Genomic DNA, 17,875 nt, shown 5'->3' on the forward strand with positions numbered 1-17,875 from the left:
GTTTGGGAGCAGGCAGCAGTGGTCCATGGCCCACAGGTTGGCAACCTCTGTTCTGGAGTGGCATGAATCTAGCAGGCAACATGCCATTAAAGTTATCCTTTAGCACTAGATCAAGTTAATAAGAAAAAAGTCTCAAGACTGACATCATCCTCACATGAGAGTTTTCCTTGTTTCTCTTATCAATTAGTATTTTTCATTTAAAAGAAGCAAGGAAATGCAAATGCACACACTTTAAGGCATAGTAAGAGCTGAACAAGCCTTTGTAATTAATGTGGTGAATAGGAGAAAGAAGCAGTATCAGAGATATTTTCACTGTCCTGAGAACAGCTCAAAAAAGTCAGAGTGAAGAAATCCAAAATCTGAATGCCCATTAATGGGCTCAATCAATCTTAACACTGACCTGTATTGACAGATTTCCAAAATACACCATGTGTACTCAAGCACCATGTATGAAGTAGGAGTACAAACAGTAACACCCTTGAATCAGTGTTCAAAACATCATTACACTGAAAATTGAAGGTCATGTTGCTCATTGAACGCACACATTTTTACACCTTAGCATATCTGTATACCTTTAAGTTTTTAGTCAACCACCCTTTCTACCAAATTATCAAATAAATTCTGTACTACTAATGTCAATTCAACTTTGAATTCTGTGTCTACAGAGCTTTTTCTCTGGGTACTCCAAGTTGTTTTAGGACAAATTTTAACAACTGAATTTTAACAGATAATCCACATTACCTTAATTGAAAGATCAAACATTAACTTAACATATAGAATCAACCTTCATTTATTTGTAGAAATTAATGGATGAAACTACAGCAGTAGAAAAATATGCTTAGGTTTTGAAAACAGAGAACTCTGGATGGACAACAACCAAAAAAACTGTTTAAAAAGTAAATACTCCCTGTCCCACCAACAGCTTAGTCCAATATTCTTGTTTAAGAACCAAACCGATGAAGGGGAGAAAAATGCTGCTTGTCACTGATACGGAGAAGTTGGAGTGGGAGGTCTCTCAGGCCCAAGAATATTTCTGGTTGTCAGAGGCTAAAAAGATTATTTATTGTTTCCTTCCTAAACCCAGCTCCACTGCCACCTGTTCAGAATTTACTATAAAGCTGTTAAACAAGACAAGAACTTTGATGCTGACTGTGAAAACAAGTTTCACTGTATCTGACCCAAGCAACACTCACTACTGATCCAGAAGCAAAGGAATTTGATTTTTTTCTTTAAGCACAGCTATCTTTTTACCTTTATAAGCTGTTTAAAAAATGTAAATAAAATAACTCAGTGGACAATAGAGGGCATTCATCCCACAGAAAGACAGCCGCCACCCTTAGACATGAAATATCGCAGCACATTAAGTCATGAGACCCCGCTAATCAAAGCTGACAGGGCCCTGAATGTGATTTCTGCTGAGACTTAGCGATATCATGGGGCACTGAAGCATGCACAGCCTGCCAGACTGCCCCTGTTCATGTGACAATGGCTTTTATTCCCGAAAGGGGCCTGCGAGTGACAAGAGTCCCCTTTGTCTTTAGGCTCCCGCATTCGCAGTGCAAGAGAGGTTCATTCAAGCAGCCCCAGACACTCTTTGAAAGGCTGAAGTGTAACATAAGATGACCATGAAACACTAGCTTGCCTTCTGCCTACCCCTCATTCTTCTCAAGCACAGCCTGGCCTATTCAGGGCCTCTCACAGACTCGCTCGCACTGCATTACCCCTGGTCTGCTGAATCCCACCATTGTCCCGGCCCCACTGGCTGCCATCGCCCTTCCCACAGCACTGCCCCCCGGCCACCCCGCCAGGCTCCAGCACGGCCCGGGGCAGCCCAGCTCCAGGCCGGCGCTGAGCCATGGCCCGTGGCCTTGGAAGGGACAAAGTGGCCACATTTCACCTGAAATGACAACGTTAAACCCTTCTGCCTCTGCCCACCATGGGTGCCGTGAATAGCAGGCCCAGAGGTGGCAAGCGCAGCTCCAGGGCGCCCTGCGAGGCCCCGTGCCGCCACACTCCGTCGGCAGCTGCCAGCGCCCTTCACAAAAGAATGGAGAAAACCCCCAAATGCCTCCAAAACCACTTACACCTCCCTGCTTTTTCCTTTGACTCACCGCATCAGCTCGCCCGTCTGCATGACGGGAGCACCAGTGCCATTCACTGGCCATGCTCCCCCGCAGGCGCCTCCTCACCACAGCTACTACTTTTTATGCTAAATCAGAAGCAAATTAGCTCCGCCTGCACCATCTTCCACTGAACACACCACACCTGTGCACAGCACACGGTGGGGTCCTGCCGCTGCCAGCCACAACCCGCCTCAGCTTTTGACCAGCTCTGCTAAAACAAGGTGCACCGGGAGGGCCCGATGGGCTTCAGAGATCTGGGATCTCGGGGATCTCATCTTCTGACTAGATCTTCTCCAAAAGCCCTGTGAGGGAAAGGAGCCTGAACCCATGGGGCAGAGCCGGGGACCCCCACGGTTCGTGCAACGCAGTAGGAAATGCATCAGAGCAGGCAAAGGGAACAGTGCACTCTAGAATGAATGCCTGGTGTCTGACTGTATATACAGCAAGAAAATAAGCAACCACAGCAAGGATTTATAAGGGTTTCAGCCCTTTCAGGTGAGAGGCAGAAGAGCCCAAAATCTCACACGTGAATCTGCGGTACTGAGCCATCTGAAAGATGGCAAGGAGCAGGACAGACACACCACAGCCCACCACAAGTGCTCAGAGCCCTAGTTCCAGGTTTTTGGTGTTAGTTGCTGTGATCTTAGGTATGATCAGTCCCCAAGGGCAGTAAAAGACTTCCTGTTATTCTTGAAGATAATTCTATTCATCCTTCTGGCAACAAAACAAAACTAGAAGAAAGTTATGGCTGAGGGTGAGCAACAGTTGAGGTTTCCTGTTCTTCACATGGGGAATGACTAGTAAAAGAGCTTTTCTGTGGAAGAAAGAACAGAAAAACAATTCCAGAAAAAAAAAATAATCAGAGCTTTCCAACACCAGATCTAGAAAGAACTGCATTTCTAATGAAAACAAAAAATAACTTCGGAGCCATGAACTTAAAACAACAAATCACACTTGAATATATTCAAATACTACATTCCTGTTAGGATTTTCAAACATGTTCAAAACCTTATTGAGCAAAAGAGTAACTTTCAAGCAGCTACCTGTGAACTTCTAATCAAATATAAAATATCTTTGTTTCAGTATTCAAAATGAACAAGAATGGAGTTCCATGATGTCACTTGGGAATTTGGCCTTACTGAAGAATGGGATTTTAAAAATGCTATTTGATTTTTTTCATTTGCTAAACAAGATCAAGCTGTTCTACACCATCAAAGTGAACCATCTTCCTCTGAGAAAAACAAACCTATGTCTTTTGCCTTTTAAAGAAGGAAAAACAAAATAAAAAGCATTAACAGTATTGTAGTTTGCTCATGAGAACACTTGCAAGGCTACCAAGACATCATGGTGATGCCAGACATGCTGCAAGTACTCTAAACCACAGAGTAAAAGATTATCAAATTCTGGGTTTGGTGAACTCCTGCCAGTGTCAGCCACCCAGACTCAAATACACGAGTAGTAACACATTTTGAACATAAGCCTCAATGGTAAAGAGGCTTTGAAACTCCTCAAACTGAGAACCCTTTGGTTAGGGTAATCACATGGGAACAGAGAGATTTTCCAACCCCTCCTCGCTGCAGGCAGATGGGAGATAGCACAGCAGGTCTATGACCAACTACTAAAATCCCTTCTTTTCTTGCCAAGGACAAGGAAAACAAAAAAGAACACAACCGTCCCCTTAAATTCTCCAAATTAAACCCTATTAACCTATTACTTTCAAAGGTCAAAAAAGGGGTGGAGGAAGGATTCGCTGGCATTCTGTACTCAGCCATTAGAAAAAATGAGGTTGAACACAGCCTACTCATGTACATGGGAAGACCATGCTAAGCTGTACCATTCACAGTGTGCAGCTGCTGGGATGAAACAGAATTCACATTGAAATGCATCCAAAACAGGACACAGATATTAAAGAGAACTAGAGAGCTGGGTAGGTAAATTTATTTGAAAGACATGACCCACCTCTTTGTAATTGCCCTTGTGATAAAGATGACTGACATGTCCAAGCAAATAGTTCCGGTCTGCTGTATGGAGCTGGTAAATGCTAATTAGAGGGTCAAGAAGATTAGCTGGGCACTGGGCTAGTATTCCAAGTACATGGGCCTGCAGCTTCTTCAGCTTGATGCCAGACTAATAAAAAACAAAACAAAACAAAAAAATCAAACACAGATTTAGTAAAGATGGCTGCAATTCAATGGCAGTTGAAAATGCAGCTTGTTTAAACAGTGGAATAAGCCAATTCCTTGGGAAGGGATTCTCCAATTTCCCCATGGAGTCTGCAAACAGAAATCAGAACAATATGATACACATTTTTTTAACAGCATCCAATTTAAAAACACTAAATGTTTGCGGGATAATTCTGGAAAAGGCATATGGCCTTGTGCAAATGTAAAATATGAAACTGGAAAAATGCCCTCTTTTACTAACAGAGCTATTTAGAAATTCTCCCCTCTAGTTCCCAGCAGAAAATTTTTGAATTCGGCAACTCCCCTCAAGGGAGTCTCACCTATCAGGCAAAAGTATTCAGTTTTCATTCCCAGGTTCACCCCTGCATACAAGAAGGGGAGGAAAAGCAAAAGCATCCTCAAAAGATACACAGATAGAAGTATTAATCCTTGTGTTCCTACATGATTGTTTGACACAGGGACTCCAGTGCCAGTAGCGCTTCACTGCACTTTGCAGATACTGTAATGGCAGAGCTCAATATCTAAAAAGAGCCATTTTGAAAAATGGGACATGAAACAGCACAACTATAGAAGTATCTCGCAGTTCAGAGGCAAAAGCATACAAAAAAGATAAAATCTCAGTAGGTCAGAATATATGAAGACATAAGGAATGGTAAATATTAGGATGTATAATCTGATGACCCAACGTTACAAAGCTAATCATTCAGCTGCTGAAAAGTCATACTGTTACCATTTTCTGCATTCCCGATGATAAAAGCTCCCTGCCATATGGCAGGAGTTAAGCAATCGTACAGTAACTGGCTTCTATTTGCAGAACTGGAAGAATATGCAGAGTAGATTACTGCAATTGGTTTTATCCTGACAGCAGGGATGCGAGTTCAAGTGGGAAAGCCTCCAGCCTGGCAAAGGCTGCTGCAAGATCAACGCTTGATCGAAAGTGGTTTGATCTGGAAAGATGGAAATCCCAGCTTGGAAGGGGAAATGGAGCTCTCACATCACAGCTTCTAATATTATTTCATTTTCAGGCCAGCATACAACAGACAACAACAACTCAGTTCAAATTTCACACCTTGTCACACCATGGTTGTACGAGACTACAGAGAAGATGCTGGACTATAGAATACAGTGAAATTGGGAACACCTGAGGGACATCAAAATCAATTGCCCTCTCCTTTCTCCAGGCTTTCTTGCTCTTTCTTTTTCTAACCTGTTGAACAGCAGGATGCTCTTTTATCCAAAGCTGCAACTCAGTGGTGATGTAATACCCGAGGGAATGCCCTTTCCCCTTCCAATCACTGCTGCTCTCCAGCATGTCCAGGAGTCCTGCCAATGGGTCCTCCAGTCCTGCAAAGCCCCGCCTGATTTCTTCCTTGAGCTGCTGAGATACAAAACCACATTGTCATGTACAAAAAGATTAGTGAATCCTCCCTTCCCCCAGTTGAACACAAAGCTTTATTTTTTTTAATTTAATCTATTCAGAGAGGTAACTGTTGCTATTCAGCCACCATCCGCGCCTCCAGTGACTTTTCATGTCATTACAGATTCCTTCATGGCTCACTGCACCTCAAACCCAATGGGAAAAGCAGCAATTGTCCACACTAATTATCCCATAAAGACAGAGAAGTTGTTCTGTGGGGCAGACAAAGGGGCTTGGGATTTGGGGGAGGGGAAGAAAAGTAGTGAGCTGGAGCAAGGGGTCTTATTAGGAAAATGGCAATACGGAGGTAGATAACCGGGCTCAAAAACCTACTGAGCTTCTAACAGACCTACAAGTAATAAAGCATATAAACCCTTCCTCCTCATTTGTGTACCACACATTTTCACATGTGACTTTATAGCCACTTCAGCCACGATGGCATAATGCTCCTCACCAAAACAGGAATATTTGGGAACATCAAAATAGTTTGGATTTTACACACAAGATTAAAAAGCAAGAAATACCACAGTTCAAACTCTGTCAGATTGCCACGCTACAGATCTACGCTCCTTTCCTCCATACCTACCTGAGCAGGGTATTTTCTGTTGACCGCCTGCTGCCACTGCACATCAAGGACTGCACACCTCCACAAGCCTAAAGGCCGTACGAAGGGGCTCAGAACATGGGAAAACTCCACGCCATAAATCTTAGGAATCCCAGGGTGATGTGTTTAGAAATGTGAAGGAACTGGACACTCACTTTGTGAATGTTAATAGGCTACTTACTACCCATCTGGTAGAAGTGATAAATTAGCAGTACTGAGCAATATCTTTATAATGTTTACATTAGAAGTAGTTTCCAAGGAGCTTGGAGGGTTGGCAGGGTGAAGAAGTGGCATCCTTCAGTACCCACACAGGACCTTTCACTGCATGGTACACGTACTGGCGTGCAGCAAGGCAAAAGCAGAGACAGAAAACAAGAAATCACTAAGAGCAGCTGCTCCCTTTCTTTTCTGGCTAAAAAAGCAAAATCCAAAAGATGCTCATTCCTGCCTGCAGCCAACACTTGTAATTTACTGTATATGATGGCCCCAGTTGTAGCTTCCAATGGAAACAACATAAAGTTTGAAGAACGACATGGAAAACAAAAGAAAATCTACAGAAAATTTGCCAATGAATTTGCTCTTTTTTATTCATCAACAAATTTACTGGAAGACAGTTATTTTCCATAGTGTCTTTCATGTCTGGAAAAACCACAAAACCTATCATTTACAACAGAAACTGTTTCTTTCTCACTAGATTATCAAATGCAGTATGAAAAAGCTGATGACTACCAAAGATGTGACTTTAGATAACAGATTTCTCCCTGTAAGTATTTTTCCCCGTGGTAAGAATTTGCAACATTAAACACCGGACTCCAACTCCACTGCAAGATTCAGCAGAAGGAAAAGGCAAGCTCTTATCCAACCACAAATATCCAACACAACAGCCAAAGGAAAACAAAGCAACTCGCCAACTAAACTGCACTGTTTATAAATGGCCTCTCTTCTTTTTTTCTGCCCCTCCCGCCCTACCGACAAAGCCCCACTTCAGCAAATTTAGACTGAACAAGAGCTTTCACCATTCTGCTCAGCTCCTCCTTGGGCTGGAGTCAGAGCCCGGGCTTTGGCAGGATGGGCTCCAGCAGACACTAGGTCCTGCGAGACCTTAAACCTGCTTTCACACCAGAGCTTCTCAAACACTGACACAACTGCTAGGAGCACCAACTGTTGTTCTCTAGACTGAGTCTTGACTTCGTAACAGTTAGACTTTGATGAGCAGGGGAAAAGCCGCCTTCAAAACTTCCTAGCAATCTGGAGGCTTCAACTATGGGGTGTAGAGTTTGGGGGGGATAAAACAAGAAAAAAAAAAAAGGCATGAGACACCTAAATCAGAAAGGAAAGAGTGCTGTGCTACTTGGCTGTCTGTGCCAGAGAAGGATTCCTCTCAACATGTAATTGCCATTTCCATTTCAATTGATTCCCATGGCAGGGTATGCTCCTTGGGGGATTTCTACAGCCTGACAGATCATGGGAATAGGAAAATTTTGCTGATGCTCAAACTACGTACTCTTTCATTCAGTTTTGGTCCCTTATTTCTAGTTAAACAGCTCAGGGCTGTCTGCTGATGCTTCTTGGTTGTTCCAAAGCTGTCTTTCCTATGTAGGAAATGACCATGTCTTACACAGATGTTCCAGGACCGAAGTCACGCCCAGGACAGATACCCTCCTTCTGCTCATGGTCACTGATTTGGGACCAACGAGCTGATTTACACTAGTTAATATACAGCATTGACTTACATTGACACACAGCGAGAGGCAAAGCAGCACCCTGCCATTTAAATGTCAGTGGAGCAGATTGAGTCGTATTTAAGTCAGCTTCCCTCATTTATTTGAACTGGACCGTTGGATGGAAGCCGCAGCACCACACACCTCGCATTACACACAGAGGGCAAGGAGCAGCTGACCCTGAAAAAGCGTCTACACTTGCTGTGGGTGTACTGTATGTCTGAAGGGTGGCGATGCCCTGAGCATGGATTAGCCCACCACAGTGACAGCGTGACAAGCACGTGTCAGAAACCATTGGGGATATTCATGCAGTGCTCCCCACCTTAAAGGCAGCTGCTGCTGTGCCACCACCTGGTCCCACCACAGCCCTCCTCATCTCTCTGGAAAGGCTTTCCTTGTGGTTCAGGAACACACCCTCCAGGTTCACAAACATGCTTCTGCCTGTCCCTGCAGCCACGTGGAGCTGCCCGAAGGGTGGGCCTGAGGGGCTGCAGCCTGTACGCTCTGCAAAACCACACCACTCAGTGGGATGACCATTCCAGAAACAAACTGAATAAGCAGAGCTGCAAGTGTGACTCACGGGGATCCTCAATCTTTTCCACCCTCAGCAGGAAAGCTGCAGTGCTCTCTGCCCAAGGACACGTCCATGGGCGGCTCTGTCTTTTTCAGACTATTTTTTTTTCACAATTCACACACATCCCAGGGTACACAGTACAGAGATTTTGATGATTACTCTTTTGTACTGTTGTTTTGTGGGATTAACTGCCCTCAAGACCTAACAAATAATATTTTTTTCCTCCAACTCTAACAAAACGTGATAGAAAGCTCAAGGCTTCAGAGTTGCTGAGCTCAAGTCTATGTCGGTGACTGACCATTTGGAAAGGCACCTCTCACACGGTGTTTCCAGTTGTTTCATTATTCTGGCTGGGAACCACAGACTATCAGCAATGGAAAGTCTTAAGTGCAGCAGACAAGGACAATGACTAAACACTCTAGCCACCTAGGATGGAGCACATACACCAAGGTACTCAGCCACGCCAGTCATCTCACACAGGACACATTCTACGTGGCTGTGTGGTAAACTGCAGGGTTTCAGGTCTTTTAGAAAAGCATCTGGGCTATGAACCTGCCTGAACAATGCAGAGTTAAACATGGGAAACTCACCACTAAGCTGATGCATCTAGTGTTTTTGTTAGTTTTCAAGCCCCCAAATTTAGACGAAGTATATTTTATTCCCTATGAGAAATCTCCATGTAGAGTCCATAGGGTGCTGTATAAAAATATAGCACTAATTTTAGACAGGCAGTGTAAATTGCATTCACCACTCTAAAAGGCAAAACCAAACCAAATCAGAAAAAAATAGTAAAAATACTTTTAATATGAAGGCTTTGATATCATTCCACTTGGCAAAGAGCACTTTTCTACTGACTTCAACCCTCATTTTTCAGCTACTAGAAATATTCTTCCCCCTCCCCCAAAGATCCTCCATTTAATGGACAAAAAAAGTGCTTAAAAGAAAACAAAAGCAACTTTGATTTCCCCCCCCCTCTGTAACTCAGTCCTGTAAACTTCAGCTCTTTTATACGAGCCCCTGAGCTGCTTCACATCACAGAGCTACCTTTTCTTTCCACTTCTTGCTGCAAATACATAGGCTCTTCCCGTGCATGTTGGAACTGAAAGCAATCATGAAGAATTGCAGGTCTGACCTAAGCGTTCTGCGTCTGGACATGCTCTGCATGCAGTTATTAACTGCAGTGTGGAGGGGAGGCTCAGCCTTACCTTCTTCATCTCTTTCTTTGTCCAGAGAAGCTGAAGGGTTTTCAGCAATAGAAGTGGGTCCTGGCCTGGAGGAGGGGGAAAAGAGAGAGAGGGAAAGAGAGAAAAGAGGGGAGAAAAACAAAACAAAACAGATTTATTGGCTCTGTATAGGCAGCCTAGACACACTGGTGCATTGTTTCACTGCAGAGAAATCAGCTACCCCATGCCAGTGTGTTTGAAACCACCAACCTTCCAACTGTCAGTCAGGATTAAAGTGCTAAAATCCCTCACTCTGAAATCCTAACAAAATAACAGACATCATCCATGCATGGCTTTAACTAAACACCCACATGGGCTCAAATACTGAAAAGCTGTATTGGTGCATTTACAACTAAATCATGCTGCTGCTACACACCAAATACATCCTCACCAGTCCCGTCCCCCCCCCCTTCCCCTTTTTAATATTAAAACAAAATGGTCCTAGAAGAGTAAGCATCTTGCACAGGTTGGAAAGGATTATCAACACACTAATGTTTAATGAAATGGCTCCAAAGCGTTAACGTCATCGCAACCTGTGGATGGAAGGCACGGGTGAGTGAATTTATGGGAAGATCAGCCCTCTTTCCCTGGCAGGCGCAGGGCAGCCTTTGTGTGCTGGAGAGCCAAGCCTGCCTGTGCTGGGCCAGCCACGCGGGCATGGAAGCAGGCAGGGCTCTGACGTGATTCAGGCAAGATCACCTGAGGAAGAGGAAAGATGACATGCTGCTGCGGTTAGTGGCAAGGCTAAGAAAGAAGGGTGATCAAACATTTCAAAAGGAGGTTATTTGGGATATTTCACTTTTCACCTAGTTATTTGAGAACTTACAGTCAGTTGTTATTTTGTATCTATTATCATTTATCAGTATTATTCATCATCCCAGTATTTCTGAACCAAATGTTTAGGAATATTTCATTTTTAAAGCAGTAACATTTTTGTTATCTGATTCTGTATAATTTGCAATCATTTACTTATTAAACCATGACTCAGAATATTCTGAATGAAAATCTTCTACCGCATCAGCAGTTTAAACATGAAGAATGACTTTAAAAATCTGAATGAGTTCTCCAAAAACACTCCTCATATACTTAGTGCACCCCCTCTTATGTTTTTATAAAGCCAAAAGAAAAATGTTGAACTGAAAAGGAAACATCCCCTCAATCACCTTCTGTGTTCTACAGTTCCTAAATAGCTCATTTCCAAAGGCTAGATTTCTTGCTTAGTATCCCATCTCACTTCATATTTCAGGTCACAAAAAGCTACTTCAACTGTGAAAAGTTCTACCTCATCCAACTAAACTCCAAAATACTACATTTATGATATATTTTAAGTAGCAAGCTGATTACTGGTTGAGCCAAAAGAATGGTAGTATTCCCATTATCCACTAACCTCTGGGAAACACCAGCCAAATTAAACCTGCCACACTTACAATTCCTAAGATAACATTTTCTCTCATCTCTGGTTGTTCTGAAATCTTGAACTCTCCAAACACTGGCTGTTCTCAGCTACCGCTTCTCCTTTGGAAAAAGAGAAGTCTCTTTTTATAACAAAACAGAAGAAAATCCAGATCCCTACTCCCCACAAAATTAGCAACCAACAGTCAAATTCAGCCCATGTGTGTGCACGTGCATATATACACACTCTCCTCTTGGCTTGACTCCCAAAGAAATTTATACACACACAGAGGAAAAAAATTAGAATGTAACCCAGTGTGTAACCAAATACACTGTAAATCTGAACTGTAATTAATGCAGTGAACAAGACGGAATGATACAGGAAATGAGAGCAGTTAGGAAAGCAGTGTTTCACTCCAGATACAGCCAATAATTCAACTTGTTAAAAAGCTTTCTAAACCTCAATCAATAAACAAAACAAGCCCTTTTCTTACATGACTTTTTCCTACCTTACCTCCCTGTAACCGAAATCTGATCTCACCCTGTTTTCAATACATAGACGCATAAAAACTGTCTCCAGTCATTTTAAACGATGCAGCATGTTGCCAGCATGCCATCGTGCAAGCATGGGTAAGTAGGAAACAACCTTCCCCCTCCCCAAACCGTGGCAGGAAATGCACCCATAACCCATAACCTCGGCGCTGCCGAGCCCCGCTGTTGGGCAGCCAGGCCAGGGCCGAACTGCTGGGGCAGGAGAAGGGTGACCACGAGGAGGGCAACCACCCACCTTCTGGTGACCTGACCAAATGGTTTTGCTCTCCATGCAGTCTGTGCACAAGAAAGAGGCAATTCCCACTCAATTCTCCAGAACAGGGATGGAACAAGGGGAAAAAAAACTGGAAGTGTTTTGCTGCTTCAAGCACATCGGTAGGAAAAGGATGGCTAGTGAAAAAGCAGGCCAGCTGCTGAATGAGGCGGGAGCTCTGGTGATGAAGGACACAGAGAAGGTGAAGTTACTGAATGCTGCCTTTGCGTCAGTCTTTATTCCCATGGCTGGCCCTCAGGTTTCCCAGACCCTGGGGCAAGAGAGCAAGTCTGGAGAAAGGAAGACTTTCCCTCGGTCAAGGAAGATCATGTTGGAGATCATTCAAGCAAATCTGACACCCACAAATCCATGGGCCCTGATGGGATGTACCCCCGAGTGCTGAGGGAGCTGGCAGATGTCATTGCTAAGCCACTCTCCATCATCACTGAAAGGTCACAGAGAACAAGAGAGGCACCAGAGGACTGGAGGAAAGCCAGTGTCACTCCAGTCTTCAAAAAGGGCAAGAAGGAGAACCCAGAAAACTACGGGCCCGTCAGCCTCACCTCCATCCCTGGAAAGGTGATGGAACAGCTCATCCTGGAGGTCATCTCCAAGCATGTGGAGGAGAAGGTTATCAGGAATAGTCAGCATGGATTCACCAAGGAGAAACCACGATTGACCAACCTAACAGACTTCTGATGGAATGACTGGCTAGGTAGGTGAGGGGAGAGTGGTGGATGTTGTCTACCTTGACCTTGGCGAGGCTTTTGGCGCTCTCTCCCATAACGCCCTCACAGGTAAGCTCGGGCAGTGGGTTAGGTGAGCGGCAGCGAGGCGGGCTGAGAGCTGGCTGAAGGGCAGAGCTCGGAGGGCTGTGAGCGGCGGCGCAGAGCCTGGCTGGAGGCCTGCAGCTCGCGGGGTTCCCAGCGGTCAGTGCTGGGTCCTGTCCCGTTCGGCTCATTCATCAGTGACCTGGGTGAAGGGACAGCGCGCGGCCTCGGCAAGTTCGCTGATGAAACAGAACTGGGAGGAGCGGCTGGTCCCCCCGAGGCTGCGCTGCCGTTCAGCCAGACCCGGACAGGCTGGAGGGTCGGCGCAGGGAACCTAATGCGGTTCAGCGAAGGCAAGTGCAGGGTCCTGCCCCTGGGGAGGGGCAGCCCCACACACCAGCACAGCCTGGGGCTGGTCTGCTGGGGGGCAGCTCTGCGGGGAAGGACCCGGGAGCGCCTGTGCAGCACGTTGCCCGTGGGCCAGCAGTGTGCCCTCGTGGCCGAGAAGGCCAGTGGGATCCTGGTGCATGAGGAGGAGCGCGGCCAGCAGGTGGAGGGAGGTGATCTCTCCCTCTGCTCAGCCCTGGTGGGGCTGCATCTGGAGTGCTGGGTCCGGTTCTGGGCTCCCCAGGTCAAGAGAGACAGGGAGCTACTGGGGGGGTCCAGCGGAGGCTACGAGGATGATGAGGGGACTGGAGCATCTCCCTGACAAGGAAGGGCTGAGAGCGCTGGCCTGTTTAGCCTGGAGGAGGGAAGGCTGAGAGGGATCTTATCCATTTCTACAAGCATCTTAAGGGCAAGTGTCCAGAGGACGGGACCAGGCTCTTTTCAGCGGTGCCCAGCGACAGGACAGGGGGCAACAGGCACAAACTGCAACACAGGGATTTCCATCTGAGGAAAAAATTCTTTATATTGAGGGTGACCGAGCACTGGCACAGGCTGCCCAGAGGCTGCGGGGTCTCCTTCTCTGGGGACATTCAGACCCCACCTGGATGTGACTGTGCAGCCTGCTCGAGGAGAACCTGCTTCAGCAGGGGGTGGACTAGGTGGTCTCCAGAGGTTCCTTCCAATCCTGACCATGCTGTGATTCTGTGAAATATTAACTGCAGTACGCTGGTGTCAGAACAGTGCCGTTTCCTCCCTTACCTTGCAAAATTTTGTAAGTATCTAAGAATGAAACATAGCCAGAGGCTAAACATAGCAAAATAACCCACAAGCAGTCACTCCTAGAGCCAAACATAAACAAGACAAGGAAACAGTATGCTTTTGCTAGTCCCACCAGAGCAAAAAGACGCTGTGGTTCACATTGGATTTGAGCTATTGTATCTAGCTCCCCTTCAGCTAGGACAGGAGATGTAAATGTGAAGGTCCACATCATTTTAGCTCCTGAAAGAAATGAACATCTTTTCTTCCTCCTGCAAGACCTCACTGGCTTTTCTCATGGTTCTCCTGGCACCCCTAAAGAGTGAAAAAAAAGTGTCTTTGGCATGGATAATAAAGCAGCAACAGTACTGTTATGTTTCCATTGAAATACCAAATAGGTTCCTGCTCATCCACATTCAAAAAGGAACCAGAGAAGCGGCAAGAAGCTAATGCCAGGATATCCAAGGAAAAAGGACAGGACCTTACAAGGAGTTTCTCAAGGTTTCCAGAACAAATCTGGAGAGCAGACGATGGCTCAACACAAAAGGGAGAGAGGAAGAAATACAAGAGAAGTAAGAACAAAGCAACTGAAAACCAAATAGTCATAACTGAACCACAAGTGCATCTGGGCTCAACTCTGAGGACAAGAACAGGAAAATTCCAGAGTGACCTCCAGACACTGCAGTAGGAGCAAGAAGCAGCAATTACTAAGATACACGTATTAAACCAGTGACAGAATAATGCCTGCAAAAGCAAGGATAGGTCACAGGGGCCAGAAAAATGCCTTCATATGTCACACCAAGAACACCCAGAATCTCCACTTCTAAAAAAAAGATCAGTTTTGCAGGAACTCCTACATACTGAAGAGGTATCCAGCTGTAAGAAAGGCTTGTTCAATGAGCAAAACAAACAAGGATGAGGCCATGTAAAACAGCGTAAAAACCCAGTGCGGCAAGTAGGAGAGCCTCAGCTCCCTGGTCCCAGCTGTGAGCAGCCAAGGATGGCCAGGTCTACCACACTGGAGAGGCCAAGACACGTCTCAGGCCACTGATCCCATTCAGTTCCTAGATCAAGCTCAAAAAGAAAGAGCTCAGTCTGACACTGATCCTCCACAGCTCAAAAAAAGGCAGTTGTAGACTACAAAATACCTGGCAAAGCTTCACCGAAAAAAGTTATAGCATTTTGGTGGAGATCTCAAAAAGACACATCTGCACCCACTCCATCAAGACACAACCAACCTCGATTTCTTCATCTGACAGTTTCTCCAAATAGTATGTTGCTGTTTTAAAAATCTTGACATTAGTATATTTCCTTTCAATATTTTTCATTCTGAAAACAAATTTCCTCTGCCCCGAATCTGGTACCAAAATTGGAGGAGATGGTAAATCAAATGTTCTCCAGTTTTCAATAACTGTGGTTACATTTAAAAACCATATAAACCACAAGACTTATATTTTTGAGTTAGAAAAGTGCCCTTGAGGAAAGCCATAAACTACTTTCTGTTCATTCTCTCCTTTTCCTTTGTGCATACATCACTCAAAACCTGCTGTGATCACAACAAAAGCAGTGCCTGTGGGCTGGTGAGGTAAAGCAGTGGTTTTGCTATTGCATCCTTGCAAAATTCTGCAGCATTATTCACTGGTTCTGCTGAAACACCCTGGCAAGAGAAACCCACTTTCTGACTGAGGCTCCTTGTGTGTCTCGCATGGGGAAAGCAAGACATCCAACCCCAGAGGAGGAATTTACCAATGAAAAAAAATCTCTCAACACTTTTTCTTTGTGTCAAAAGCCATTGAACACCCCATGGCCCGAGACCTGGAAGAATTACAGTCAACTAATTAAATGATACAGAACGCCAAAAAAAAAAAAAAAAAAAAAAAAAAAAAAGCAATCCCAAAAAAGGAGGTTAATGTGACTGAAATGCAGGATCACATCCACCAGCCAGTCAATTACAGCTGAAATTGATGGACAGAAAAGGTCAAGAACAAAATGCTAATGGTTAAGTCTTCTTTAGGCAGACATCTTATACTTGCAAATTAACAGGATGTTAATAAATGTTTAATGGAATATATAACAAAACCAAACCCAACCCGCCTAGTAAACAACCCGTGAATTTTTCCTATTATGTATTGTTTTGTGTGCCCTGTGCCCAAATAAATCCCTGAAATCTGTCCTATGTGGAAAACTCTTGTTAATCTCAACAAGACTTTGACATATTTTTCTGAAAGGAAAATAAAGATTATAGATATTTCAATGTCACCATAAGTGCAGCTAGCCCATTTGCACTTAAAACCTAAAATACATAAATGCACTGGCAATGAACAAAGTGGGGGTGTGTAGGGGAGCAGAGTTATTCAGCCAGCTCATATTTCAGCAGAATAATGGATACACCCAACGCTGCGTAATTTAAATTACATCTGAAAACCAACAAACAGTATGCTATGTAAGAATTAATCATAGTCTCTTACCAAAACCTACTTTGTCTCATTTTTTTTTCAAAAAGTGTCTGTAGTTCACACCAAGTGTGTGCTGATTTTGTAGGACAGAAGGCTGATAGCAAACAGAAATAATATCGCTGTGATGATGCAAAAAATGAATAGATATCTTTTCCAGTGACAAGTTTTGAATCCCTAAGAACAAGCTGATTTAATTAAAAAGATATACAATTTCTCCATAGAAACTCACAGATTTTTACACCTTCTAGGTTTTCTTGCTGTGCCTACTTTTAATGAGCACATGTGACATAAATAAACCTTCCAATTTCGTTTAAGTATTTTTGAGCTTGAGAAAATGATGCCATATGGAATTTCTCCTAGCAATGTGAAATGACATTTAAAAAGACAAAAAACTTTAGAATATCCGATGCAATAAGTATTGTAAAATTCTGGGTTGTAATTAAAAAAAAAAAAGAGGAAGTAGATGATACAATAAAGAAGCAAAAGGTAAAGTGCTGTACTATTTTAAAAAAAGTAGGAGGACTTCAGAAAAAGCATGTATACATGAATATGTGTGTATTAGCTGGTGTGGCATGGCAGTACCGTTCTTCTTTTGCTTTGTAGGAGGCTTTTTCAGTAATTTGTTCTTACTTTGATTCATCCCAGGGTCTGAGGAGAGATACATAACATGCTACATAACCATGTGTAAAGATGTCATATATTCTAGAATTAACAGTCAACAATCAAAGCATGTATGATACAAATTAATCTTTTTTTTTTAAACAATTAGAAAAACACTATTGCAACGGTGTTTTGTCCTGCCACAACATCCCTGTCCCATGCTGAAGACTCGCCTTCAAGAGATGCTTAACCCTCTGCCAAGCCTGAGGACTCCAACAAACCTACAATTGAAAGGGGAAAACCTCTTTGAAAACAGTTAGAAATTCAGCTGACAAGAGACCACCCACCACCCCAGAGCATCCCTACCAAGCATCTTCCCCAGGACTGGGAACTTTGGGCAGCTTCTTGCTTATTTCTGTATTTTTTGGAGTAACTTCTGTTTGCATTGTAGGTGCATCCAGTTAAAACATAACCTTGCAGCAAGGCTAATGTGTCTTCCTTGGTTTCAGTGGAAGAGTAAAGGGTAATTAGTGCACCAGAAGCTGCAAAAAACAGAGGTGGGATGCGTATTTTTTAGCTGGTTAGAACTCGATAGATGCAATATCCTGAGAAGTGGGTTTGTCAGTATTGCTGCTCCATACCCCTTGTACCAAACCATTCTCTATTTCTTATTGAGAACACGTGTTCTTAATGACATTTAATGGCATTGCTGTAATTTCCCTGTATTTTTGCAAACAGTGCCAAGGATTGTATTTCCTACTTCTCCCTCAATGAAATGCAACCTCTGCTTGCTTTGCATCCACGCTGACACAGGAGTACAGCTGAGACAGCCACTGTTTTCTGCAAAGCCAAGGTCAGTTTTTC

At 44.0% G+C, this 17,875-nt stretch overlaps 1 protein-coding gene across 12 annotated transcripts in view; it reads right to left on the reverse strand.

Moving 5' to 3' along the window:
- Positions 1 to 17,875, reverse strand: part of EXD3 (exonuclease 3'-5' domain containing 3) — a 290,826-nt gene that overhangs the window by 186,985 nt on the left and 85,966 nt on the right. For 8 of the 12 annotated variants that reach the window (XM_056351776.1, XM_056351780.1, XM_056351769.1 and 5 more), the window contains 3 exons: positions 9,828 to 9,892; positions 5,514 to 5,684; positions 4,083 to 4,250 (listed from right to left, as the gene is read on the reverse strand). In XM_056351776.1, coding sequence (XP_056207751.1) covers positions 4,083 to 4,250; positions 5,514 to 5,684; positions 9,828 to 9,892 — 404 coding nt within the window. The remainder of the gene's footprint in view (positions 1 to 4,082; positions 4,251 to 5,513; positions 5,685 to 9,827; positions 9,893 to 17,875) is intronic. The other 4 variants (XM_056351779.1, XM_056351772.1, XM_056351774.1 and 1 more) reach the window with 2 other exon arrangements.

This window comes from Falco biarmicus, chromosome 9, assembly GCF_023638135.1.
Source record: "Falco biarmicus isolate bFalBia1 chromosome 9, bFalBia1.pri, whole genome shotgun sequence".
Classification (NCBI taxonomy): domain Eukaryota; kingdom Metazoa; phylum Chordata; class Aves; order Falconiformes; family Falconidae; genus Falco; species Falco biarmicus.